We start from the raw sequence: 26481 nt of genomic DNA, 5'->3' as shown, positions 1-26481 counted from the left end.
ATTAGAGGTAGCAGTACATTGTGCTACCTTGTTAAGGTGCTAAATGCCACCAAATTGTTCATTTTAAAACTATTAATTTTAGGTTGTGTAAATTTCACCTTAATTATCGTAAAAAACACACTTAGGCATAGCATAGTCAAACTGCCGACCGAAAACCAAAGATGAGAAAATCTTGAAAGCAACTAAAGAAAAACAATTCAACAAGGAGACAGAAAAAGAGTTAACGAGGGGAGAAACAGAAAACAAGTGGTAAAATGGCTGATCTAAATCCAGCTATACTGAGGTGCCTGCAGTGGCTCAGATGGTTTAAGAGTCTGCCTTTGGCTCAGGTCATGATCCTCAGGATCCAAGGATGTGTCAGGCTCCCTTTCTTTAAAAATAAATAAATAAATAAAATAAATAAATAAATAAAAATAAATAAAAATAAAAATAAATAAATAAATCCAACTACATCAGTAATTACATTAAGTGTTGATTGACTAAATACTCCAATTAAAAGGCAGCAATTGCCATAAAAGATGAAAAATCAAGGCCCAATTATATATGATACCTATAAGAAATGCGATTTTGAATATAAAGATCAGGTGCTGTCTACATGGGATGTATTTTAAATATAAAGACACATATGTTGAAAGTAAATTGATAGTAAAGATATACCATGTGAGGGGCACCTGGGTGGCTCAGTCAGTTAAGCATCTGCCTTTAGCTCAGGTCATAATTTCAGGGTCCTGGGATCAGGCCCTTCATCAGGCTCCCTACTCAGTGGGGAGTCTGTCTCTCCCTTTCCTTCTCCCTCTTCTCCCCACCATTTGTGCCCTCTCTCTGTATCGCTCTCTGAAATAAATAAAATCTTTAAAAAAAAAGGATATACTGTGTGAACAATAAGTATAAGAAGACTGGATTGGTTATCTTAGATTATTACTGGAAATCAAGAGGGACATTTGGGGATTTTTTTAAAAAGATTTTATTTATTTATTCATGAGAGACACAGAGAAAGGAAACATAGGCAGAGGGAGAAGCAGGCTCCCTGCTGGGAGCCTGACAATTGGGGATTTCAAATGCAAAACAATTTCATTAGAAAAAAATAAAAAATAAAATAAATTTTTTAAAGTTCATTAGAATTGAAAGTTATAATAATCATATATATGCATTTTTCTAGTAACAGTTCCTCAATATACACAAAAATAGTTGACAATAAAAGCAAAAAAAATACAATTCCATAACCATAATTTTGGATTTTAACACTGTTCTCTAAGCAATTAGTATAACAAGACGACATACCAGTAAAAACAAAAGATTCCAACAAAACTATCACTTATGATATTCATAAAACACCGTAACTAACACATTCAGAATACACGTTTTAAAAAGTAGATGGTGTGTTTATCAAGGTAGCTTATATGCTGAGCCTTAGAGCTAATCCCAATAAATTTAAAAGGATTGAAATCAGTTTGTTATCTGACCACAAAAAAATAATTGCTTTTCTACCAAATGCTCATCAACAGCAGAATAACTAAAATACAGTATATTCAGCTTCGAAAGTGCATGAGCCACAACTACATAGAGTAATATGAGTGACTTTCACAAACATAATGTTGAATGAAAGAAGACAGATATAAGAGTATGTATTTTATGATTTCATTTAAGGGACAGTATTGGAAATCACGGTAGTGTTTACCTTTGGTTAAGAAAAAGGGAAAAAGTGACTATAAAGGAGAAAGAAGAGGTTTCTGGGAATGTCCGTCTCTTGATCTAGGTCCTGAAATATAGGTTTGTTTAATGTGTAAAAGTTCATTGAGCTATACTTAAAGTATGTACTTTTTTAAAAATTGAGAGATAATTGACATATGATTCAATATTTGTATATATTGCAAAATGATCAATATAAGTCAACTTCCATCACAGCACAGTTAGAATTTTTCTGCAATGAGAATCTCTAGTGTCTATTCTTTTAGCAACTTTCAAATATACAAAAAGTATTATTATTTTTTCAAAGATTTTATTTGAAAAAAAAAAGATTTTATTTGAGAGAGAGAGAGAGAGTGAGCATGAGCAGGGTGAGGGGCAGAGGGAGAAGGAGACTCTCCACTGAGCAGCGAGCCCAATGCAAGGTTCCATCCCAGGACTCTAGGACCATGACCTGAGCCAAAGGTAGACATTTAACCAATTGAACCACTCAGGGGCCCCTACAAAAAGTATTAACTATAGTCACCATACTGTACGTTACATCCTCAGGACTTATTTATTTTATAACTGGAAGTTTGTACCTTTTGATCCCCTTTATCATCCATTTCACCCAGCTCCACCCTCTACCTATGGCAACCACAAATCTGTTTTCTCTAAGAATTTACTTTTGTTTAGATTCCACATATAAGTGAAATTGTGTAGTATTTGTCTTTGGCTTATTTCATTTCACAAAATGCCCTCAAGCTCCATCCATGTTGTTACAAATGGCAAAATTTCCTTCTTTTTTATGGCTGAATAATACTCCGTGTGTGTGTGTGTGTGTGTGTGTGTGTGTGTGTGTACACATACCACATTTTCTTCAAGTAATCATCCAATGATGGGCACTTAGGTAAATAATGCTGCATATGTCTTTTTGAGTTCCTGTTTTCTTTTCCTTTGGATAAATACCCAGAAATAGAATTGCTTGGATTATGGTAATTCTACTTTTAATTTTAGTTTTTTGAGACAATGTGTACTTTTTTCAGTATGTATATTATACTTCAATAAAAATGTTTTTAAAAACTGGCAACAACAAAGGGCAGAGAGAGAGAGGCTATACGTAGGAGGTCTTTCAGAGGCTGTTTTATTAGTATATGTAAGCAGTGGTGCTATTCAAAATATTTAACAACTGTTTGGCACAAGCACTGACTTGTGAGAATGGAGGACATTATCTGTAAACAACAGATACAACAGAACTAATGTAACTAGCTGTTTTACAGGTAGGAGAAGAGAAAAGCCTACCTGATAGCATTATTATTGCCTGTATAGAGAACTATGAGGCCAGAGAACAGTCCTTCTCCCTGAGGACAACCAAGAACAGTTTGCAGGTCAATCTACCTTCCTTTCATTTGTTATTCTGGCTTGTTGGAGAGAGGCTCTAACATCTATTTAAAACCTACATCGCTTTCTGTGCTTAGTAATTAACTGTTTAATCCTCACAGCGTTGCATTATATCTAAGTATTGATGCATTGCTATAGGTTTTACTATACTACTGAGAGTATTGACCAAAAATGATTACCTTTTTTTAATTCTGAAAATCCTCTAAATCTAAGAAAGTGCAGAGCTCTGGTTATAAATGCTACTTCCAAATGAAAGATATAATTTCATAAATTCAATTAGTCATGTGGTTAGCTGGTACAACCATTGTGGAGATCAATTTGTCCAAATCTGGTAAAGTTGAAGATTTGCATACCTTCTGATCTAGCAATTCTACTTATGGCTATATGCACTAAAGAAACTGAAGCAAAGGAACATATACAGGGTATTTACAGTACCAAACAAAATGGAAACAACCTAGCTATCTATCAACAGGGTAATGGATTAATTGTTATATAACCATTTAATTGAATATATAACATTTAAAGTAAATGAAATAAGTATGTATATAGTAATATGGATTAATTTGAGAAATATGACAGATGAAAAATTAGGTTACAGAATAGTAAATTACATATCATGTAGTATGATAAGACTTAATAATATTTAAAAACTCAAAATAATACTACTTGTTATGGATATATTTATATATGTATAAAAACATGGAAGGAAAAAAGATACATACCAATTTCCGTATAGTGGTTACTTCTAGTTTGAGTAGAGGTACAAAAAAAAGTTTCAACTCTATTATTTCCTAACAATTAAAAATTATCTCAAGTAAATATCACAAAATGTTAATATACTTTATATCTGGGAGTGGGTACCTAGGTATTTATTATTTTCTATAAATTTGAAGTATTTCATAATAAAAATTAAGAAAAATACTAGTCTGGTATTAATTTCCTTTGGAAAATCTTTTCTGGGGCCTTTAGAGTGAGTGATATACTTTTTTGTTATTGTAGAGGTTTACTTTGCAAAAGACTGTAAGATATTCAAGTATTATAGCATATAAGAGTAGGATTAGGGGAGTCAGAAAGGAAAATACAGAAAATGTGGCTCTAAGTTTCTGTAGGTAAGTTTGTGTAGAGAGATGGATGAAGTCAGTTTTAGGAAGGAAAGAAATACTTAATGACTGGATAGAGGAAGAGAGGACAGAAAAGAAAAGAGAATATGTTCAGGATCCCCAGGTGGGTTATACCCTCTTTTAGGAAAGCAACTGGACCTTATGCTTTGCTCTCATTTTCTGTACCTAGGATAGTCATTTCCTTCCACTGAGCACTTAATATGTTATGTTGGCTACCTTTCTGTTTTATCAATAAAATTTGCAACCTAGACATGAATACTCTAGTTGTTGATTATGCTTATTATTGATTACACTTGACACTTACCACTCAAGTTTAGTTGCTGGAGATCATTTAAACATAGAAAAGATGGTGGCAGATAACTTATTTGATTGTTGTATGCATTTAAACTAACCAAACTTCTCAGTTCTCCTATATTTCTTGGAATCTCTCTGATTGCATTATCTGAGATATCAAGTCTTTTAAGTTGAGTCAAATTAGACAGTTCTTCTGGAAGTCTTGTTAACTGTAACAAAGATTAAATAATTATATTTTTCATAAATATTTCTGTGACTAAAATTTTGTCTAAAATCCAATGGAAGTCCAAAAAAAAAAAAAATCCAATGGAAGTTTGGTTTTTTGGTCTTAAAAAGGGATATTTTCACTATGTCACAAATTCTTTGTGACTTCCTTCCTTGCTAAAATCCACAGTATATTGTGTGGCATCCAGGGACGTCCCTAGTCTGACCAGTGCTACCAATTTAACCAAGTGGGCTTATTAGCCCATTTTCCTCACTCTCCCAGCACGTAGTGCTCCTTACTATCTATCCCTTTCTTCCCTCCCTGAATCTGACCCTGCTTTGGTTTCTTCTCCTCCCTGAAGTCTTTCCCAACTATTCTGTCCTACATATAATATTTTTATTCCTATTCTCATCAACAGTGCTTTTTATTAGTCTCTTGTGTGTATTTTCCTTGGATTTTTAAATGACATGATATATGTATTATACTGTTTTTGTGTACGTGTTCCCAATCAGGATGCATTTTGAGCATGTGCTCAATAAACCCCTTTAGAATAGACTCAGGCAGCTTGGCAATGTAGCCTCAAAAAAACTAGTACAGAATGTATTGCAAAATAATAGGAATTAAGATACCCTGCTGTGGTGAAGAACAAATGCACATATTCAGAGAAAATATGACCATCACAGGTGGCTTTTGAAATAAAGAAATCTCTATGACTGAGCAAAGAATTCTGAATAAATGAGCCCCTCAGAAATAACCAAAAAACAAGGTAAATCCTGAATATTGTGCTCAATGTTCTTCCGTATATTAAAAAAGGATTAAAAAACACCCCCTAACTTCAAGGAGATTAAAATTCAGTTCAGGGAACAGAATATTCACATAGGAAACCATCAGGCAATAGTATTAAACAATAGGTAATCCAGTGCCAAAATAAAGAATACAATAACATATGGAAGTTTAGAGAATGTGTATCAGTACAAATCAGAGAGCTAAAGGAAAGTGTTATATGGCAGATGGGACTAGAATGGCCTTTTAAGAATGAGTAAGATGGAATGGAAGTTACAGGACTTAAAGCAAGACAAATATCATGCACAACAATGGGCCAGTTTGAAGCTGAACACTAAAAAGGTAATAGAAAGCAGAGGGAGATATATCTGGAGAAAGAATACGGAACTGGGCCATGGCAGCCCTTGTGGCCCTAGCATGTAGGAGTCAGGTCAAGACGGGGTAGGTCTAAATTTAAAATAATAATAATTTTAAATTATTAAATTTAAAATAATAATAATCTTAAATTATTAAATTTAAAATAATAATAATCTTAAATTATTAAAATTATTAAAATTAAATTTAATTTAAATTTAATTTAAAACATAATAAAATCAATATTCTTTAAGTATTTACTCAGCATTTATTAGAGGACATACCTAAGAACCATGTGATAATAGAGCTATTACGGAAGGAAAACTCCTGTTGGGCACCCTTCACTTAGTAAAATAAAAGCCATGGTTAACCTGAACTCATCTTCTTCAGATGACTGTTTAGTGACCATCTGCTGTTATAAATTAATCCTCCACCCCAAGTGGGCTATCAAAGTGATCTTTCCAATCATATATTTTTTAAGAAGAGTTTTTGTAAATCATTTTTCCATCTGGTGGTTTTTTTTTCTAAGGATATCCAGGTTTTTTTCAAAGATTTTGCTTATTTATTCACAAGAGACACAGAGAGAGGCAGAGACATGGGCAGAGGGAGGAGAAGCAGGCTCCATGCAGGGAACCCGATGCAGGACTCCAGGATCACACCCTGAGCCGAAGTCAGACACTCAACCACTGAGCCACTCAGGTGTCCTTGGATATCCAGTTTTATTTTACATAGTTGCCTCCTTTTTTAAAAAAAAAAAAAGACTTTATTTGTTTACTCACGAGAGACAGACACAGAGAGAGGCAGAGACACAGGCAAAGAGAGAAGCAGACTCCATGCGGGGAGCCCAATGTGGGACTCGATCCCAGAACTCCAGGATCACGCCCTGGGCTGAAGGCAGGCGCTTAACCGCTGAGCCACGCAGGCATTCCCCCCCCCCACCTTCTTTTTAAGTAAGTGTTACACCCAACATAGAGGACTTGAATTCACAACCCAAGATCAAGAATCACATGCTCTACCACTGAGCAAGTCAGGCACCCCAACCTGGTGACCTTTGAAGTGAGGTTGTGATGATGTGGATTGGTGCCTTTGGCAACCACTGGATTCCTAAAAAACAGTCTTCTGTAATGAACTCTGATGGCTTTGACAAGTCCTGATAAATGAAAGGAGACTAAATCAAAGAGAATAGTCAAAAGGCTCCTGGAGCAGTAGAGGCATGAAGTGAGTGATGACCATGGACCAGGTTGGAGATAGTGACACTGGAAAATGAAGGAGTTGATCTAAGAGCTTTTTCAAAGGAAAAATGAGACAATTTTGGTGTAAGTTTCAGTGTAACTAGTGATGGAAAAGGAAGAAAGATGATTTCATGAATCCTAGATTGGTAGGTCTGAAGAAAGTGGCATCACAAACAAATGGAAAAGTTACGAAGGGAGTTAATGTTGGAAAGATGCGTTTGATTTTTCAAGTCATGTTAAGTTTGAGACAGTAGAAGAACAGAATTTCCAGAGAAACTGGGAACTATGGGACTAAAGCAGTGATGAGAGATCAGCTCCAGTTATGCAAATTTGAGGGTCATAGGAATAGTATGGTGCGAAGTTAATAGAAAAGAGGAGGTTAAGGGCACAACCCTGTAGACTTGCACAGTAAGATACAGGAGGAGAAAGTGAGAGGATTATAAATCAGACAAAGAATTAGTTGATTATAATGCAGAACCAAAAAGTGTCTTTTAGTGCAATAACAACTTTAAAAACACATGTATCATTTTCAATTCCAGCTACTTAAGTAAGTGTTCCCCGGAGTAGCCTTTCTGGAAATGTATTGTATGGCAGATGTTAAGTTTAAAAGGATATGTTTGGGAAATGTGGGTTAAATAGAGACAAACCAATTTCTTTAGTGCAGGAATATTCAGAGCTTTTAATACTAACATTCATTGTGATTCTCTAAGAGAAGAAAGCAGTGCTTCTCAAAGCTATTTGATCACAGGAACGACCCCCTCTGCCTTTTTTTTAAGAAGCAGTTCCTGGGACTAGGTTTTTAAGGACAGACTTTGGGAAATCTCCCTGTAGGTAATAGTCCAGCCTCTATAAAATAGTCCAGTCTCTATAAAAAGACTTTAATTGACTGTAATTGTCAAATTAAACATAGCCAGATAATAGCCCTAGGATCCTTTTCATTATTTTACTAAGATCTTAATATAAATCAGCAATGTTTGATTTTTTAAAACTATTTCCATAATATTAATTCTTATGCTTCAAGTAGAATGAAAAGCTAAACTATAAGAACATTTATTCCTGTTGATCTAGCAAGTCTTTAGGGAAAATTTTCTAAGAAAACAGTAAAATGTGAAAAAGGCTGTATTTATGAAGAAGTTCATCACGGCATTATATATGATGTTGAAAAATTACAACATCCCTAAATGCTTAACAACATATGATTAGTACATGTATCATTGTATAGGCTATAGCAATTATTGGGCAGATTACGTTATATTATGGGGAAATGCTTATGTTAAGTGAAAATAGAAGAAATTAAAATTAAAATTGAGTGTAGAATCTTTTTATAATTGCTTATAAAACCATACACATAAAAAAGAGTAAAAGTGAGTTGTATCAACATATGACAAGTGACCAATAGTTATATTACAATGGTATGCTTCTGAAATGATTATTTTTTTACTTTGATTTATCAATTTCCTAAATTTTCAATACCGTGTTTATATTATCCGTAACTTTAAAACTCTTTTTTTCCAATTAAACTGAAATAAAAAGAAATCTATAAAATTGTCAACTTTAGATACTTGGAATTTTATTTTAATGAAATATTTTTCTATGAAGCTTTCTCTATGTTGAGAAATATATTCCTAAAGCCATGTTTGGAGTTAAAAATAAAAAACCTTCTTCTTTAAAAAATAAAAAATTCCTGCTAAGTTTAAAGCACACATATACTACAGTTTAAATTCTAATTCCCTCCAGTGACAACTTCCCTCCAAAGCCCAAAATATCAATCTCTTACCTTTCTTCCATTTATCTGACTTATATTCAGCTCTTCCAATGATTGAAGTCGGCACAGTTCAATAGGAAAATACATAAATTGATTGCTTGAGATGTTTAATTTCTGGATTCTTTTTAGGTTACAGATATCTGAAGGGACATTCTGTATTTGGTTTATTGAAAGATCAAGTACTTGCAAATTTTCTAAAGTACACACTTCTATAGGGAAAACTTCAAATTTATTACAGCATAAAATAAGAACCTGGAGTGATACCATATTGGAGATAGATGGTGGGATTTTCCTTATTTGGTTTTTACCAAGATCTAGGTACTCAAGATTAGTAAGAGAACATAAGTGTTCAGAAAATATGAGGAGTTTATTTTTATTTAACTCCAAATTAAGCAGTTGTTTACTGAAAGATATATCCACAGGTATTTCTGAAATATAATTTCCATTAAAATTCAGATAATAAAGAGAATCTAAAGCGCACAAACCTACTGGAAAATACATTATTTTATTATAACTGAGTTCCACTTTAGTTATTTTTTTACAATTTTTTACTTCAATGGGAATATCTGTGATTATGTTTCCTGAAAATTCTAGGCTGATTATATTATTAAGATGTGAGATATCTTCAGGTATCCTCACTATATTATTTGTGTTTACACGGAGTTTTCTTAAATTTTTGAGCTTGTAGATGTTCTTAGGAAGTTCCATTAATTTATTACAACTAAGACTAAGATATTCCAACATTACACAGTGGGAAATTTTCTCTGGAACTTCTTTCAGTAGATTTTTATCAAGTATTAAAATTCTGAGTTCCTTAAAATTCTCAATTTTGTGTGAAATAACTTCCAGTTTATTGCCAGTTAGTTGGAGTTCTTTCATTTTGAGCAACTGAAAAATTTCCACCGCCAAAAAGGTAAGTTTATTATGATCCAGCAGAAGTTTTTCTAAATTTTTAAGCTCCCTAATTTCTTTTGGCAAACTACTTATCAGGTTTCCAGTAAGGATTAGTGAAATTAACTTGGGAAGGAAGCACAGAACTTTAGGAAATATTGTTAATTGATTATATTCCAGATTGAGAACCTTCAAGTTTTTTAAACCAGACAAAGTATCTGGTATATGTCTTAACTTATTTTTAGCCAAACTTAAAATTTCCAAATTTCCAAGACTTTTTAAGCCAGAAGGAAAATTCTCAATGCAATTGTTATTTAAAAAGAGTTGCCTGATATTCCCAAGCTGCGATATTTCTTTAGGTATATGTGATATTTGATTGTGACTGACATTTAATATCCTTAAATTATGAAATAACTGAATTTCAGGTGGAAGTGATGATAACCCATTTTCTTGCAAGGATAGAATTTCAAGTCCCAGCAGATCTCCTGAGTCTGCCCCTTTAAAATTTTTGATTTGATTCCCATCCAAATATAGATATTTTACAGATTTGCTTTTTAAAATGTCCTTGGGGAATTCTTGTAAACCCTTGGCCTTGAGGTTAACTGTAAAGTTATCTGATTCCAAGCCAAGTCCTTTCTGATTTTCTTCAGAGAGTTGTGAACTAGTTGTTTCTAATGTTTCATGAGATAAGAAGCCAATGAAAGGCTGGTATTCAGCAGCCATCTCAGTTATTGACAATGGTGAACTTTGTGAAATATCACTCTTTGACTGCAAGCTGTCATATATAGTGATTGTTTCAAAAAATTGAAGAGTTTGTTCATCATGTTTCTTAGACCTTTGTTCTTCATCTTTCTTAGACTTATTTCCAGGGGACAGTGTTGATGTATCATCATACATACCGAATTTATCATTTCTAGGATATGTTCCACAAATTTGGTTGGAAGATTTCCCAACACAAACTTCCTCTAACAAATTTGATGTTTCTTTAATAAATTCAGGCTCCACTGACCATGATCTAGATTCTGTGCTAAATAGACCAGTGGTATCTTCCAGCTCTTCTGAAGTATTCTCCTTTTCAGACATCTTATTTGCTGGAATGTTTTACACCAATATGAGATTGTAACTCAGTTTTAATTTTCATGTTTAATTTTCTCCTTTGAACCTACAAAACAAATATTGGTATTAAAAGAAGACATATAATAAAGATCTTGAAATTACAAATAAGTTTTATAATAATTTTATTCTATAGTGAATAATTTAATAGATATAAAAATAAGACATTTATTACTAATAAGCTAGTTTTATATACGATTGCTAGTTTATTGATTGCATGCATTTATCACATGATACTCTTGGAATCACATTAGAATTATAGAAAGGAATAAAAAAGGTCAAAGAAAATGAGAAAGGAGACACAGGAATGAAAAAACTCAGCAAATTTTTGGAAAACAAAAAGCCAGAGGCTCCCTGATATGCAAAGAATGCCATTTGCAAGCGGATGTTGTAGTTTATATATGGTACTGAAGTGTCTCAACAAATTCAGTACATTATCATAATTTTCTAATAGGTAGAGGTAAAATATCTTAAGAGAGCTTTCTATAAAACTAACTAGAAGTAAAATATCTTTTTCAAGAACTAAAGCCTGACTATATGTCTTTTGTATGACTCCTGAAGTATCTGCACAGCTATGCAGCACGCCTCCTCAGAAGTCTGGATCCCAGCTTGTAACCTAACCTCTTTCCTTCATCTCTTCATCCTAGGCGTGGGGTGGTATTTACTATCTCTTTGTTACTGAAGGTCCCCCTTTGCCTTTTTGGTTCTCTAATACTTTTCTTCACAACTTCCTATATTAAATCCTTTCTATTAAGCTGATATGATTTCATATTTTACAGACTCCCAAAGACAGTTGAAAAAGAGGGAACATTTTCCAGCTTGTTTCATGACACTAGCACTAACCTTGATATCAACACATAATAAGGAGAGTATGAAAAATTACAGACCAACTTCATTCAAGGCAAAAATTCTAAACAGTACAAAACTGTTTTCTAAATACTATAGAAACCAGCAATATATAAAGAGAATATTTTGTGACTAAGGTGCATTTGTCCCAGAAATTCAAGGTTGGATTTTAACATTAAAAAATTAATGTGGAAAAAAAATTAATGTGAGGGGAGCCTGAAGAACTTAGTTGGTTAAGCAACTGCCTCTGCTCAGGTCATGATCCCAGGGTCCTGGGATTGAGTCCCACATTGGGCTTCCTGCTCAGCAGGGATTCTGCTTCTCCCTCTTTCTCTGCCCTTCCCTTGCTTGTGCTCTCTCATTCTCTCTCTGTCAAATAAATAAGTAAAATCTTAAAAAAAAAGTTAATGTGATTTGCCACATTGAGACAAAAGGAGAAAAATCATATTTCAATAGATGCAGAAGCATTTGATAAACCACAACATTTTTCACAATTTTAGAGAGAACTTTCAGCAAACTAGGAATAGATGGTAATTTCCTTAATTTACTACTAAAGAGTGCCATTAAAAAATCTTCTATAAATATCATACCTAGTGGTGAAACAGTGAAAGCTTTCCTTTGATATTGGAAGCAAGAAATGTTGCCTTGTATCATCACTTCTATTCAGTATTGTACTGGATATCTTAGTGGCATAAGGCAAGAAAAAAAAAGGTAAAAAAATTATTTAAGAAATAAACATGTCATTACTCAGATAATATAATTATGTATGTAGGAAATCCAAGATCATCTACAGATACATTATTAGAATAAATAGGAACATTAAATAATGCTCTTGAATATAAAATCAATATACAAAAGTAAGTTTCCTTCCTTTTGTTAACAAAAAGGAGTTAGAAAAATGAAAGTTTAAAGAGGTATAATTTACAATAAAGAAAATCAAGTCCTTAGAAATAAATCTAACAAAACTGTATAAGACTTCTACAGAAAAATACTTCATGCAAGTACAAAATGTAATGAGAGATATTGGAGAAGACCTAAATAAATGGAGTGGTATTCTTTTCAAATTGATATATAAATTAGGTCTTATTATAAATTCAATCCTAACCTTATTTTTGTGGAACTTGACAAGCTGATTCTTAAAAGTCTTTGGACAAAGGGCCAAGATTTTCCTTAAAAAAGGAAAATCAGGTGGAGGATTTGTTTGTTGAGTATGAAGACTTCTTATCAGGCTATAATAACTAAGATAATATGGCACTGGCATGAGAACAAATAGATCAATAGAATATATAGAAAGCCCAGAAACAGACATTTGACATATGACATATGACTTGGCTTTTGAAAAATATGGGACTTTGGAGCATTGAGAAAAGGTAGTCTTTTCAATAATGATGCTAGAACAACTGTATAGCTGTCACACTGTAAAATATGTCTGGAATATATACGCAAATCCAAGCTCAACAAGAGAGTTTCCTTAACCAAAACTGCCAAGAAAGGCTTGAACTGAAATAGAGCCTGATAGAAGAGTTTTGGAAGCGCGTGGATGCATACAAGTACTTTTTCATCTTCTCCATGGCCAACATGAACAACAGCAAGCTGAAAGACATCTGCAACACTTGGAAGCACAGCCAGATGTTTTTTGGCAAAAACAAGGTGACAATGGTGGCCTTGGGTCCAAAAGCCCATCTAATGAGTACAAAGCCTGCATCAATCAGCAAGAAGTTGAAGGGTGAGGGTCGGTTTCCTTTTCACCAACCAAGGAGGAAGTGAATGAGTGGTTTACAAAATACATGCTCAAGCTGGAAACAAAGTAACTTTCACTGTGACCCCTAAAGCAGTTCCCCCACTCCATGGAGCCTCAAGAGAGGTGTGGTGAGCCTGCTGCCTAACTATGAGATGTCCAAGGAGGGTGACACACTGACTCCAGAGCAGTTCTACATGCTGACGCTTTTCAGTTATGAGACGGCTGGATCCAAGGTTGCTGTCAAATACATGTGGGATATGCAATCCAGAAGGTTCCAAGCAAATGGGAGATGACTTGCCCAAGAGTACATCTGAGTAGGAAGAAGAACCAAAGGGGAAGACAAGGGCCGACAAGCACTTGGGGCCCAGATGTCTGGGACCACCTTCCTGCTGGCCAAACATCAGGGAGGGCAAGAGGGGACAGACTGCTTTTCTGTAAGGAATAAAACTCTCTGCAGGATGGCTCTCTGTGGACAGCAAAGAGGACTTTTCCTAGAAAAAAAGGCCTTGGCTTCAGGCTTTTGTTTGGATTCCCAGAATTCCTTTTGTTTACCTTGAGCCAGCCTCCAGCACTGACTCCTGCGTGATGGCCGAAGATGTGAGAGCCACCACCAGAGCCCTGGGGCTTCTCTCCTCTGGCCTTTGTGCCCCTACTGGAATCAGGAGTTTGCCAACGAATAGAGGAACCCTGGCTACCCTTCCTACCCTTTTCTTTCTCTCCCTCCTCCCCCCATCCCATCCCCCAGCCATGCCAGGACCAAGAGCCTTAACAGAGGACAAGACAGGACACTTTTAATAAGACGAGAGTAAAGCCACTGCTAAAACCCAGAGCAGATATTAAAACTGTTCCACAGCAAAAAAGAAAAAAATGTGGTGGTGGGGAATTAAAAAATAAATAAGATATATCTAAAATATAGTGAAGAGAGAAGAGATGGAAAATATAAAGTAGTACATGAAAAATATAATGAGATGGAGTAACATATATTTAATTAGAGTTCCAGAAGGAGAAAGTGGAGATAATAGAGCAAAGGGAATATTTAGAAGAAATACTGGCTATAGATGTTCCAGAACTAATGAAAAATATGAATCAAGAGATCTATGATATACAACATATCCAAGCAGAATAAATAAAAAAAAGTGTCATTATGCTATTTTTTAGAAGATTTTATTTATTAGAGAGAGAGAGCACAAGCAGGGGAAGCAACAGAAGCAGAGGGAGAAGCAGACTCCCTACTGAGCAGGGACCCTGATATGGGGCTTCATCCCAGGACTTTGGGATCATGAACCTGAACTGAAGGCAGATGCATAACCAACTGAGCCACCCAGGTGCCCCAAGAAATATCATTGTAGAACTACAGAATAGCAGTGCCTGCGTGGCTCAAATGGTTAAGCATCTGTCTTCGACTCAGGTCATGATCTCCGGGTCCTGGGATTGAGTCCCACATCCCACATCTGGCTCCCGGCTCAGTAGGGAGTCTGCTTCTCCTCCCTCTTCCTCTCTCCTTGCTAATGCTCTCTATATATTATCTCTCTCTCTCAAATGAATAAATAAAATCTTTAACAAAAAATAAGCTGAGAGCAGTCAGAGAGAAGGGAAGGAACACCTACAGCAGGATGACAAGATGAGAACAGACATCCTAGCAGCTTCAGTGAAAGCCGGAGGGAAGCAGAATAACTCATTCAAAATGTTGACAGAAAGTCCCTATCAATCTTGAATTGGGCATCCAGCCAAGTTATCATTCAAAAATAAAAGGAAAAGAAAAAATATTTACAGGTAAATAAAACTGGGAACTTCTACTACAAAGAGACTTGCTCAAAAGGAACTTCTGAAAGATATATTTTAGAGGAAAAAAAAGGAAGATATATTTTAAAAGGAACTTCTGAAATTCATGATAGAATAGTTAGTGAACAAGTAAAACGGTAGTCACATGTCTATTCAAAGAAATAGTGGTCTATATAAAACAATAATAGTGTTTCATGTATGGTATTTAAAAAGAACTGGGGGGATCCCTGGGTGGCTTAGTGGTTTAGTGCCTGCCTTCCGCCCAGAGTGTGATTCTGGAGTCCTGGGATCCAGTCCCACATCGGGCTCCCCTCAGGGAGCCTGCTTCTCCCTCTGCCTGTGTCTCTGCTTCTGTCTCTCTGTGTGTCTCTCATGAATAAATAAATAAAATCTTTAAAAAAATAAAAAAATAAAAAGAACTGGAATGAGGGGGGATAAAAAGAACCGGAATATCATAAATAATATATGAATCAAGAATCTCTTTGAATATTCCAGAGGATAATGGTAACTCCAGTGTAGAGGCCCAGTGGATACCATCTTTGCCAAGTGATTAAAATCAACATCACCACTACATTATGTACTTTAAGATGGGGAGGACTGGGAAGGGCTAATCACTTTGCAGTTTTCTTGCCAAATATGCATATGCTGAATCCAATTAGGAAAAAACATCAGACAAATCTGTATTGATTTGGATTCCATTCTGCAAAATAACTGATCAGTTCTCTTTAAAATGTCAAGGATATAAAACACCAAGACTCAGAAACTATCACAGATTGTAGGAGACTAAGGAAATGTGACAACTAAATTTAATATGGGATCCCAGGTTAGAAAATGTAAAAATGTAAATTTCAAATAAAGTCTGTAGTTTAGTTAGTAGTATTATGCCAATGTAAATATTGCAACTTCTCTGTATATCTAAAATTATTTCAAGATAAAATAAAAACAAGACCTGGGCTAAAATGTTCTAAAGTCTTTTTTTTTTTTTTTTTAAGATTTTATTTACTTATTCATAGAGACACAGAGAGAGAGGCAGAGACACAAGCAGAGGGAGAAGCAGGCTCCACACAGGGAGCCGGACATGGGACTCGATCCAAGGTCTCCAGGATCACACCCTGGGCGGCAAGCGGCGCCAAACCGCTGCACCACCAGGGCTGCCCCCTAAAGTCTTTTTTTATCCGAGGTAAATGAGAAATTGTTCAGCTTTAAGAGTGTTAGTCATGCTTGATAAAATTTGATAAATTTTAAGAGTTATTATTAACAATAAAAGTGGAATAGGTAGCAGAATTATAAAGAGAAAAACTTTAAGGGGAAATACACAAAAGAAGAGAACAATAACAATATTCAGGGAGTTGTGTTTTTTTTTTTTTCAAATAGCTGCTTTTAATTTTTAAAAAGGATTTTATCCAGTTATTCCTGAGAGACAGAGAGGCAGAGACACAGGCAGAGAGAGAAGCAGGCTCCTTGCAGGGAGCCTGACATGGGACTCGACCCCTGGTCTCTAGGATCACGCCCTGGGCGGAAGGCGATGCTAAACCGCTGAGCCACCCAGGCTGCCCAAGGAGGTTTTTTTTTTTAATGTAAATTCAGTTTGCCAACATATAGTGTAACACCCAGTGCTCATCACAACACATGCCCTTCTTAATGCCTGTCACCCACCTACCCTATTCCTCCACCCACCTCTCCTTCTGCAACCCTCAGTTTGTTTCCCAGAGTTTGGAGTCTCTCATGATTTGTCTTCCTCTCTAATTTTTCCCCACTCAGTTTCCCCCCCTCCCCTTATGGTCCCTTTCACTATTTCTTATAGTCCACATATGCATGAAACTGTATGATAATTATCTTTCTCTGACTTATTTCACTCAGCATAATACCCTCCAGTTCCATCCACGTCAAAGCAAATGGTGGGTATTTGTCGTTTCTAATGGCTGAGGAATATTCCATTGTATACATAAACCACATCTTCTTTATCCATTCATCTGTCAAAGGACACTTTGGCTCCTTCCACAGTTCGGCTATTGTGGACATTGCTGCTATGAACATTGGGGTGCAGGTGGCCCATTGTTTCACTACGTCTGTGTCTTTGGGGTAAATACCCAGTAGTGCAATTGCTGGGTTATAGGGTAGGTTTGTTTTTTAACTTCTTAAGAAATTTCCATGCTGTTTTTCAGAGTAGCTGTACTTTGCATTCCCACCAACAGTACAAGAGAGTTCCCCTTTCTCCACATCTCCGCCAACATTTGTTGTTTCCTGACTTGTTAATTTTAGCCATTCTCACTGGTGTGAGGTGGTATCTTACTGTGGTTTTGATTTGTATTTCCCTGATGGTAAATGATGTGGAACACTTTTTCATGTGCCTGATGGCCATATGTAGATCTTCAGGGAGATTTTTTTTTTAAAGCAAAAAAATGAGAGGAAAAGAAATTGGGCAGAAAACAATTTAAAGGAAAGCATAAATAAGTCCAAATATATTATAATCAAAATAAATGTGAATGGATTAAATAACCAATTAAAGGTCAGATTTTAAAAAACAAAAACAAAAGCCTAAGTGCTATTTATGAAAGATGACTCTAAAGCATAAGGTTACAGAAAGGTTGAAATTAAGAGGAGGACCCATGTTATATAGGGACCTTGATTTATCCCAAAGGTGGCACGAAGATCACTGTAGAAAGCATGGCTTTTGATTTTGGGTCAACTAGGAATCCACACAAAAAGAAAAAGATATTTGACTCCTCTCGTGCCATTTACAAAAACCAATTTTAAGTGGACTGTAGATTGAAATGTGGAAAGTAAAGCAGTGAGAAGACATTCTTTAGAGAATGAATTCTTAAGTGGACACAAACACAAAAAAACATTGTAATAATAATAGGCTGAAAATAACAGAATAGGAGACATTAATATATTATATTCTATCCATGCATAGAACTTACTTCAGCAGAACCTTAACTTCACCAGGCCAGGCTGGGGTTTAATCAATCTATTTTTGGCTTTTGCTTTAACTTAATGTTAAAGATTATTAAAATTATCTGTATCCAAATCCATCTCCACTCAGAGTTTCTCAAAATGTATGGCTTATGGCTTTCATTTTAACTATGGCTGAGAGTATTTGGGTCTATAATTTTCTATATCCACAATATGTTTTGTTGTATTTTAATTTTATGGTTTTTGCCTTTTGTGCCTTAAGAAATTCTATATTTACTTCTCTATCAGGATCTCACAGGAGAACATAATCCATTCGAATTGAGTAATTTGGTAGAGTGTAGGGGAATCACAGAGGATAGTGTTTGTGTCCCGGGGCTGGTACAGTGAGCTCCACTGTTACTCCTGAGCCTGGAAGGGGAGAGACAGAGAACCCAGACAGTGCACTGTGAACAAAGACAGCTGACTGGAGCTTGGACTCAGGATGAATGAACAGTCAGCAGCAATGCTACACCAGAGAGAGCCGTCCCACTCTCACTCTCCTCCATTCTCCTTATCTTCTCCTGCAGCTGCCTTTTGGCTGAGCCCTTATGAGGGACGCTTGATGCAGTCCATACAGTTTGGCCCTTTGCACAAAGCGGAATCAGAGGGTGGCGATTACAAAAATGGCCAGAAGTCTTTCCGGTGTGTGTATGTGTACCAAGAAGTAGAGTCTATTTCCTCACCTCTTGAATCTCACTTTGGCCACGTGACTCAAATTTTGGCAAATGGGGCATTAGCAAACATGACCCAAGCAGAAGTTTGCAAAGTACTTGGACACTGGAGGACTGTCCTCTCGCAGTTTTTGAGACCCCTACCGCCTACGCTGTGTGAGAGAAGTCTGGTTAGCTTACTGGCTGATGAGACAGTTGGCTAATTACTCCAGTCTTCAGCCAGCTGACACGTGGAAGCAGAGTGACCTGACTGCTGCCTGGCGGCTGACCACAAATGCAGGGGAGAGCCCAGCCACCACTATCAGAACTGCCTAGCTGAGCCAACCCCAGAGGGCTTACACACAGAATTGGGAGCTTAATAAATTGTTCGCTATGCAGCAAAGACCAAATGATGCAAGTGGTGAATGGCATCTATCCAGCACAGATGTTTAAAAAATTTATATGCTTTGCCTTTCACAGTTAGTTCTTTAATCCATATGGAAATTATTTAGTATATGCTATGAAGTAGGGATCTAATTTAATTTTTCTCATATATCTAATCAGTAGTTGTCTCTGCAATATATTCAATAGTAAATTCCTCTTTCACCGACTTCTAATGCTGCCTCAACCATATCTAAGTGTAGAGCTGTTTCTGTAATTTCAGTCCTATTCCCTTTATCTGTTTGTCTAAGTTTGTATCAATATCACACGTTTTAATGATTACAACCTTATGATAAACCTTGGTATCTGGTAGAGAAGTCCTCTTCCCTTTTCCTTTTGCTTCAAAATTATGGTGGTTATTCTTGATCCTTCACATAGCCAGATCAATTTCAGGATCTGTGCATCAAGTTCCACAAAGTATCTTATTTGTATTTCAATCAGAACTGAATTAAATTGATGAATTAATTTGGGAAAGAAGTGATACATTTATGATATTGATACTATTTGATCACATGGCATATCTCTGTTGCTATGGGGAATGATACCTGATTTCTATGTCTTTTTATTTTTTTAAATATTAGTATATAGGAAACATTACTAATTTTTGTATGTCGATATTATCTCCAGCAATATGACTGGGCTCTCATATGAGTTCTAATAACTTTATACATTCTACTAGATTTTCTGTAAAGATAATATTACAAATATTGGCAGTATTTATTTTTTCTTATCTAATTCTCTGACTCATTTATTGTCTTATTGCATTTGTTAAGCACTTTAGTAAGTACAATGTGGAATAGGAGGAATGATAGCTTATTTTTAGTCTTTTTTTTTAATCTACTAATGTGGTGTATTACATTAACAGATTTTCTTTACTGAACATCTGGCATTTCGAGGGTAAATCAAACGTGGTCATTAAATATTGCTTTTTAATTCCCTTTGAGTTAAATGTAACATTTACTCAGAACTTTTATGCCTGTGTTATTAGTACATTTGTTGACAGATTCCTTTTCTTTCTTTCTTTCTTTTTTTTTTTTTTTTTTTTTTTATTCATGAGAGACACAGAGGGAGAGAGAGGCAGAGACACAGGCAGAGGGAGAAGCAGGCTCCATGCAGGGAGCCTGACGAGGGACTCGATCCTGGGTCTCCAGGATCAGGCCCTGGGCTGACGGTGGCGCTGAACCCCTGAGCCACCAGGTCTGCCCAACAGTTTCCTTTTCTGTAATCTTCTTAATCCAGTTTTGTTGTCAAGGTTAACCTCATAAAGGGAGCTGGGCAATTTACCCTAATTATCTGTTTGTTGAAGTATTTTATATGTCACAGGGATAATTTGTTCCCTAAAGATTCTGTAAAAATTTCCTTTTGATCTCTTAACTCATTAGATTTGATGGTTACTGATTTGTCCAAGTTTTCTTTTTCTTTTCAAGACATGTGGTGAAGTGGCTTCTTTCTCCTGGCTTCATGTTTCTATATAGAGGAAACTATCTGTGTAATGCCCTTGGCCTTGAGCCTCACCTCCTCAGTATCTCCTCTACAGAAAGATTTGAATAATTGATGAGCTTATCTCCTTCTGGGTTCCTTCCAGGTCTTTCTGTCTGCCAGATTCACAAATCTGAGCTGTTTTCCATTGAATAAGAGGGTGGGTTGGACTACCTGTTGGGAGAGCAAAGTTTGTCATCTGTGCGATGACAAAGTACGTCCAATTCAGCGGGGAGCTATTAGAAGTCCACTTAGCTACAGACCAAGGCCACTTTCTCTAAACTGTTTTATCAGTAATACATGTAATAATTTAGTTCCCATCTACTTGATTATATTCAATGATAAAGAACTTGGGAGGAGAAGAAGGGGTGTTATCCTTTGACTGCTCCTTGTGTGGCAACATCTGGTGCCTTGGCCGAAGACTTTGAAAAATAAATACAGCTGGAGAAATTAAGTCTCTAGGGCAGTAAGGATTCCCGGTTTATAGCTGTAGAGTTTTGACCTTGACATTTTGTAGCAGCCCAGATTGTGCATTTGGCTTTTGTGGGGATGGCTTTTTCAGGTGGCCTTAGCCCTTGGGCTTTCTTCAGTAAGCATGGCATACATGGGACTGTGATCTTGATGGGTTACCACAGCTTATGGTACTTTTGTCCCCAGGTGTTTGGTTGTTTTTCTGCAAAGGGTTTTTTTTTTTTTATTGTGGTAAAATACATATAAAATGTATTTTAATTATTTTCAAGTGTATGATTAGTTGCATTTGGTACATTTCACACTGTTGTGTAACAAGCTGTAGGATGAAAAACTTACTAAACGAGGGCTGCTCTGGTCTCTGTGTCTGGGTATCTACAGATTGACTATGAATGCTGCATCCAGTTTGGACTGGAAATAGAGGAGAAACAGAGTCAGAGATGAGATCTCCTATTCTGTTGTCCCAAATTAGGTCAAGTGCCCAACCTGTGGCCAAGAGTCAGACTAATAAAATTTTAGATAGTACTACATGGCTTACCCCTACAGCCAGGGGTAGCTTTCGCCTACCCTAAATATTGCAGGAGAAATATATATGTATATATGCATGTATGTTTTTATATGTATGTGTACATATACACGTATATATCAGAGCAACCGAAACCCAAAGGAAGAACAAATGCTGGAGAAGCGACTATGATGTCCCCTATAGCCATTTCTTAGAGATAACCAGTGGTAAATATCATACATATTACTTTTTGTTTGTTTGTTTGTTTTTACAAAATTCGGACCTTACTATGTAGTATCATTGTCTAATATGGTAGTAGTAGTAGCTACATGTGGCTATTGCAATTCAGATTAAATAAAATTACAATTTACCTTCTCAGTCACACTAACCATCCTTCAAATGCTTAATAGCCAAATGTGTAAGTGTGCCTACTAACTACCTTATTGAGTGCAGATATTGAACATTTCCAACATCACAGAATATATGTCATAATTAACCTACTGTGATCTAAAATAAAATATTTGGAAAGCTTATCTTTCATGCCTGCAAAATATTCCATTGAAGTCTGCATTATCATTTGTATGACTATTAGCCTGTGAACATCTTAATGGCTGATGAATAACATTCTCAATATGTATAGGATAAAAATAAAAACAAAAAATAACATTAAAAAAGTAAATATGTGTGGGAGAAAGTTTCCCCGTATCCTCACAAGCATTGAGAGACTTATTTAAAAGTAAATATTGCCAATCTGATAGGCAAAAACAAACAAACAAACAAACAAAAAACCCCCCAAAAAACAGATCCCAACTTTGTGTTCATAAATATTAAAGTCCAGGGACGCCTGAGTGGCTCAGCGGTTTGGGACCTGCCTTCCGCTCAGGGCGTGACCCCGGGGTGCCAGGATCGAGACCCGCATGGGGCTCCCTGCGTGGAGCCTGCTTCTCCCTCTGCCTGTGTCTCTGCGCCTATCTCTCTCTCTCTCTCTCTCTCTCTCTGCCTCTCATGAATAAATGAATAAAACCTTTATAAATAAATAAATAAATAAATAAATAAATAAATAAATAAATAAATAAATAAATAAGTCCAACAACATCCCTATGTAGTTTGTTAGGTCTCTGGGGGACATGAGTATTAAGCACAAGACGTTTTCCGTCCTGCAGTATCAAGACATTGTTTCCGGGATGTGGAATTAGGGCCGCTGAGCAGAGGCTAAGGGCCGCGGGCCGGTGCGGGCCGCCAGAGGTGGGCGTGCCTGGGGCCTGGGGCCGGGGGCCTGGGGCCCGGGGCCCGGGGCGGGAGGACGGCAGAGCTGTGCATGTGGCGGGCGACGGGGCAGGAAACCTGGGTTGGCTCGTGCGGTGGCCGCGGTAGGCAGGCTGGGGCCTGGGGCGGCGGCGGCGGCGGGCGGCGGGCGGGGCGGGCGGGCGGGGCCTCCGCGGCGGCAGGGCTGAGCGCCCGCCTCTGTGCGCTGACCCGGGTCACACAGGGACCTGCGGGCCGGCGGGGCCTGCGTCAGCTCCCGGGAGGCAGGGCGGCCGCTCCGCCAGCGCGCTCCTCGCGGGGGGGCTCCACTGTTTATTTATTTATTTTTAAAGGTTTTATTTATTTATTCAAGAGAGAGAGAGAGGCAGAGACACAGCCAGAGGGAGAAGCAGGCTCCCCGCAGGGAGCCCGACGCGGGACTCGATCCCGGGTCTCCAGGATGATGCTCCACTGTTTAAAGGGACCGCCGAGGTCCCGCGGATTCGGAGGTCTGCAGGCGCGTCTGCTTTGCCGTTACCAGGACGAGTGGTGGGAAATGAGACAGCTCCCGAGGGGACTGTGCCCTGCCTCCCCCCGCCCCCTCCCGCCCCCATCGTCTAAACAGGACGAGTTGAAGTTCCGAGACTGCTGTAGTCATAGCCTAATATAACCCCACACACAGCATCTATCAGGAAAAAGACGGGAAGTCTTTGTTGCATATGAGGATGCAATTGAAAAACCAGATGGCTTTTGGAAAAAAGAAACAGAAAACTTAAAAAGGAACCTGCTTGATTTCCTAATACAAATACCTGAACTATAAGAACATTGAAAAAAAAATCATTGAATTTCACCATGGTTGAATAAAGTTTTCTTGAATGCATTCGTATCTTTTTTTTTTTTTAATATTTTGTTTATTCATGAGAGACACACAGAGAGAGAGGCAGAGACACAGGCAGAGGGAGAAGCAGGCTCCATGCAGGGAGCCCGATGCAGGACTCGATCCCGAGGCTCCAGGATCACAACCTGGGCTGCAGGCGGCGCTAAACCGCTGAGCCACCCGGACTGCCCTGCACTCGTGTCTTTTGATGAACAACACTATCACATCCTCTTTCAAGGTGATTGCTTACAATGTTCTTAGAGTACCAAATTAACAGAAAACCTTCAAAGCATCTTATCCATAGACTCACACCAGAGGCTCTCGTCTCATTTGCAGAGAGGCCCTTGTCTGCAAAGCAGGGACTTGACCTTGGTGAAGAGTCACAGCCCTCGGATTATCAGGGTGGTTGGCCCACTTTTTTCCCCAGTCCTTTTCCACAGCCTACAACTGTTATCAAATTCTTTCAGAATATAGACCTTCCAAAGCCCATCACCACCAAATTCCAGTTTGAAATTTAAAGTTGAATGATGAATGCAATCAGCTTCTCAGACTTTATGAAAAGCAGTGTGGTTCCCTTTTCTACATGCGTAGACTTCATATCCCCCTCTGTGGACTGGATTTGCAAATTGTCATCTGCCTACAGTTAAGAACTTTGTGACTAATTGAAAATACATGTAATTTGCTGGTGTTCCAGAAGTCTATGTTTTGTCTTTTTTTTTTTTTAACAGATATAATTGACATATTAGTTTCTGGTGTACAAAATAATGATATTTGTATATCACACTATATTTGTATTTACACACTAAGTCTAGTTAACATGCATCACCATATAGCTACAAGAATCTTTTTCCTGGGAAGAGAACATTTAAGATCTACACTTTTAACAAATTACAAATATACAATAGTATTATTAACTATGGTCACCATGCTGTACATTATATTCCCATGACTTATTTATAACTGGAAGTCTGTACCTTTTGGACTGCCTTCACCCATTTCACCCACCCCTCGCCTCCTGCCTCTGGCAGCCACCAATCTGTTCTCCTCATCAATGAGCTTGTTTTTGTTGTTGTTTTTGGATTCCACATGTAAGTGAGATCATATGGTATTTTTGTTTCTCTGTCTGACTGACTTCACTTACCATAACGCCCTCAGGGTCCATCCATGTTGTAGCAAATGGCAAGACTTCTCTTTTATGGCTAAGTAATATTCCATTGTATTAATATATAGATATAGCACTTTTCTTTTTATCCATTCATCCACTGATGAACCCTTAGGTTGTTGCTGTGTCTTGGCTATTGTAAATAACGCAGCAGTGAATATGGGGGCACATGTTTTTTTTTTTTTTTTTTTTTGAGTTAATGTTTTCATTTCTTTCAGATAAATACCCACAGCATATTGCTGGATGATGTGGAACATCTTTTCATGTGCCTGTTAGCAATCTGTATGTATTTGGGAAAATGTCTATTTAAATATTCTGCCCATTTTTTTTAAGGATTTTATTTATTTATTCATTAGAGACAGAGACAGAGAGAGAGAGACAGAGAGAGAGGCAGGCAGAGACACAGACAGAAGGAGAAGCAGGCTCCATGCTGGAAGCCCAATATGGGACTCGATCCCGGGTCTCCAGGATCACGCCCTGGGCTGAAGGCAGCGCTAAACTGCTGAGCCACCTGGGCTGCCCCCCTTGTTTTCTATTTACAGTTTTATGGTCTCAGGTCTTATGTTCAAGTTTTTAATCCATTTTGTTAATATTTTTTTAAGCAGGCTCCACACCCAGTGTAGAGTCCAACTTAGGGCTTGAACTCACAACCCTGAAATCAAGACCTGAGCTAAGAAGATCAAGAGTAGGACACTTAACTGAGCCAGCTAGGCCCCCCTGTGTTAAATTCTTGTGCAGCATAAGACAGTGGTCCAGTTTCCCCAGCACCATTTATTGAAGAGACTATCCTTGGGGCATCTGGGTGGCTCAGTCGGTTAAGTGTTTATCATCAACTCAGGTAGTGATCCCCCAGTCTTGGGATTGAGCCCGGCATTGGGCTCCCTGCTCAGTTGGGAGTCTGCTTTTCCCTCTCCCTCTGCCCCTTCCTCTGCTTGTGCGCTCTCTCTCTCTCAAATAAATAAAGCTTTAAAAACAATAGACTATCCTTTTCCTGTTGTATATGATTGACTCCTCTACTGTAAACTAATAGGCCAAATAGGTGTGGGTTTGTTTCTGGGCTCTCAATTCTATTCTACTGACCTATATGTCTGTTTTTATACCAGCACTATACTGTTGGAAATACATATAATCTGCTGATGTTCCAGAAGTCTATGTTTTCCCTCGTTCTCTTAATCAAGGCATTAAAAGCTGCTGCTTTGTAAACTTGCTTTTCTTTACTCAGCATAAGGTAGAAATGAAAAAAACCTTTTAATTTTAATATGGCAATTTATATTACCTTTGGTCTTTGGAATGCAGGTAGTTTTCTTATCCTTTTTTTTTTCTTTCCTTTTCTTACATAGTGTTTACAAAGTTTCTGACTTATGATTTAAATTCCACATTAAAAAGCAAATTGGATTATTATCTTTACTTAAGAACTATCTCAAAGTTTATTCATAACTAGAAAATAAGTTTCAAAAACATTTTATCATTTTATCATGCTCTCATCATAGTGTTTAATCTTGGACT

General features: G+C 37.1%; 2 protein-coding genes and 1 pseudogene across 11 annotated transcripts in view; 2 read left to right on the top strand and 1 right to left on the bottom strand.

Annotated features, from left to right (window-relative positions):
* LRRD1 (leucine rich repeats and death domain containing 1) overlaps positions 1 to 23106 on the bottom strand; it is a 39919-nt gene extending 16813 nt beyond the window's left edge. The window contains exons 1-5 of one of the 5 annotated variants that reach the window (XM_077856999.1): positions 23036 to 23106; positions 12261 to 12352; positions 10611 to 10873; positions 8833 to 8960; positions 4492 to 4690 (exon numbers count right to left, since the gene is read on the bottom strand). In XM_077856999.1, coding sequence (XP_077713125.1) covers positions 4492 to 4690; positions 8833 to 8960; positions 10611 to 10794 — 511 coding nt within the window. In that variant the 5' untranslated portion in view covers positions 10795 to 10873; positions 12261 to 12352; positions 23036 to 23106. Of the gene's footprint in view, positions 1 to 4491; positions 4691 to 8832; positions 10874 to 12260; positions 12353 to 21525; positions 21613 to 23035 lie in introns of those variants that run through there. The other 4 variants (XM_077856996.1, XM_077857000.1, XM_077856997.1 and 1 more) reach the window with 4 other exon arrangements.
* The window catches only part of ANKIB1 (ankyrin repeat and IBR domain containing 1), a 235388-nt gene that overhangs the window by 31708 nt on the left and 177199 nt on the right, over positions 1 to 26481 (top strand). The gene's annotated exons all lie outside the window — the stretch shown is intronic.
* Positions 11373 to 13729, top strand: LOC144289171 (mRNA turnover protein 4 homolog pseudogene; annotated as a pseudogene).

Source organism: Canis aureus, chromosome 18 (assembly GCF_053574225.1).
Source record: "Canis aureus isolate CA01 chromosome 18, VMU_Caureus_v.1.0, whole genome shotgun sequence".
Classification (NCBI taxonomy): Eukaryota; Metazoa; Chordata; class Mammalia; order Carnivora; family Canidae; genus Canis; species Canis aureus.
The sequence above is the reverse complement of the archived record's forward strand: the minus strand, read 5'-3'. Positions and strand labels throughout refer to the sequence as shown.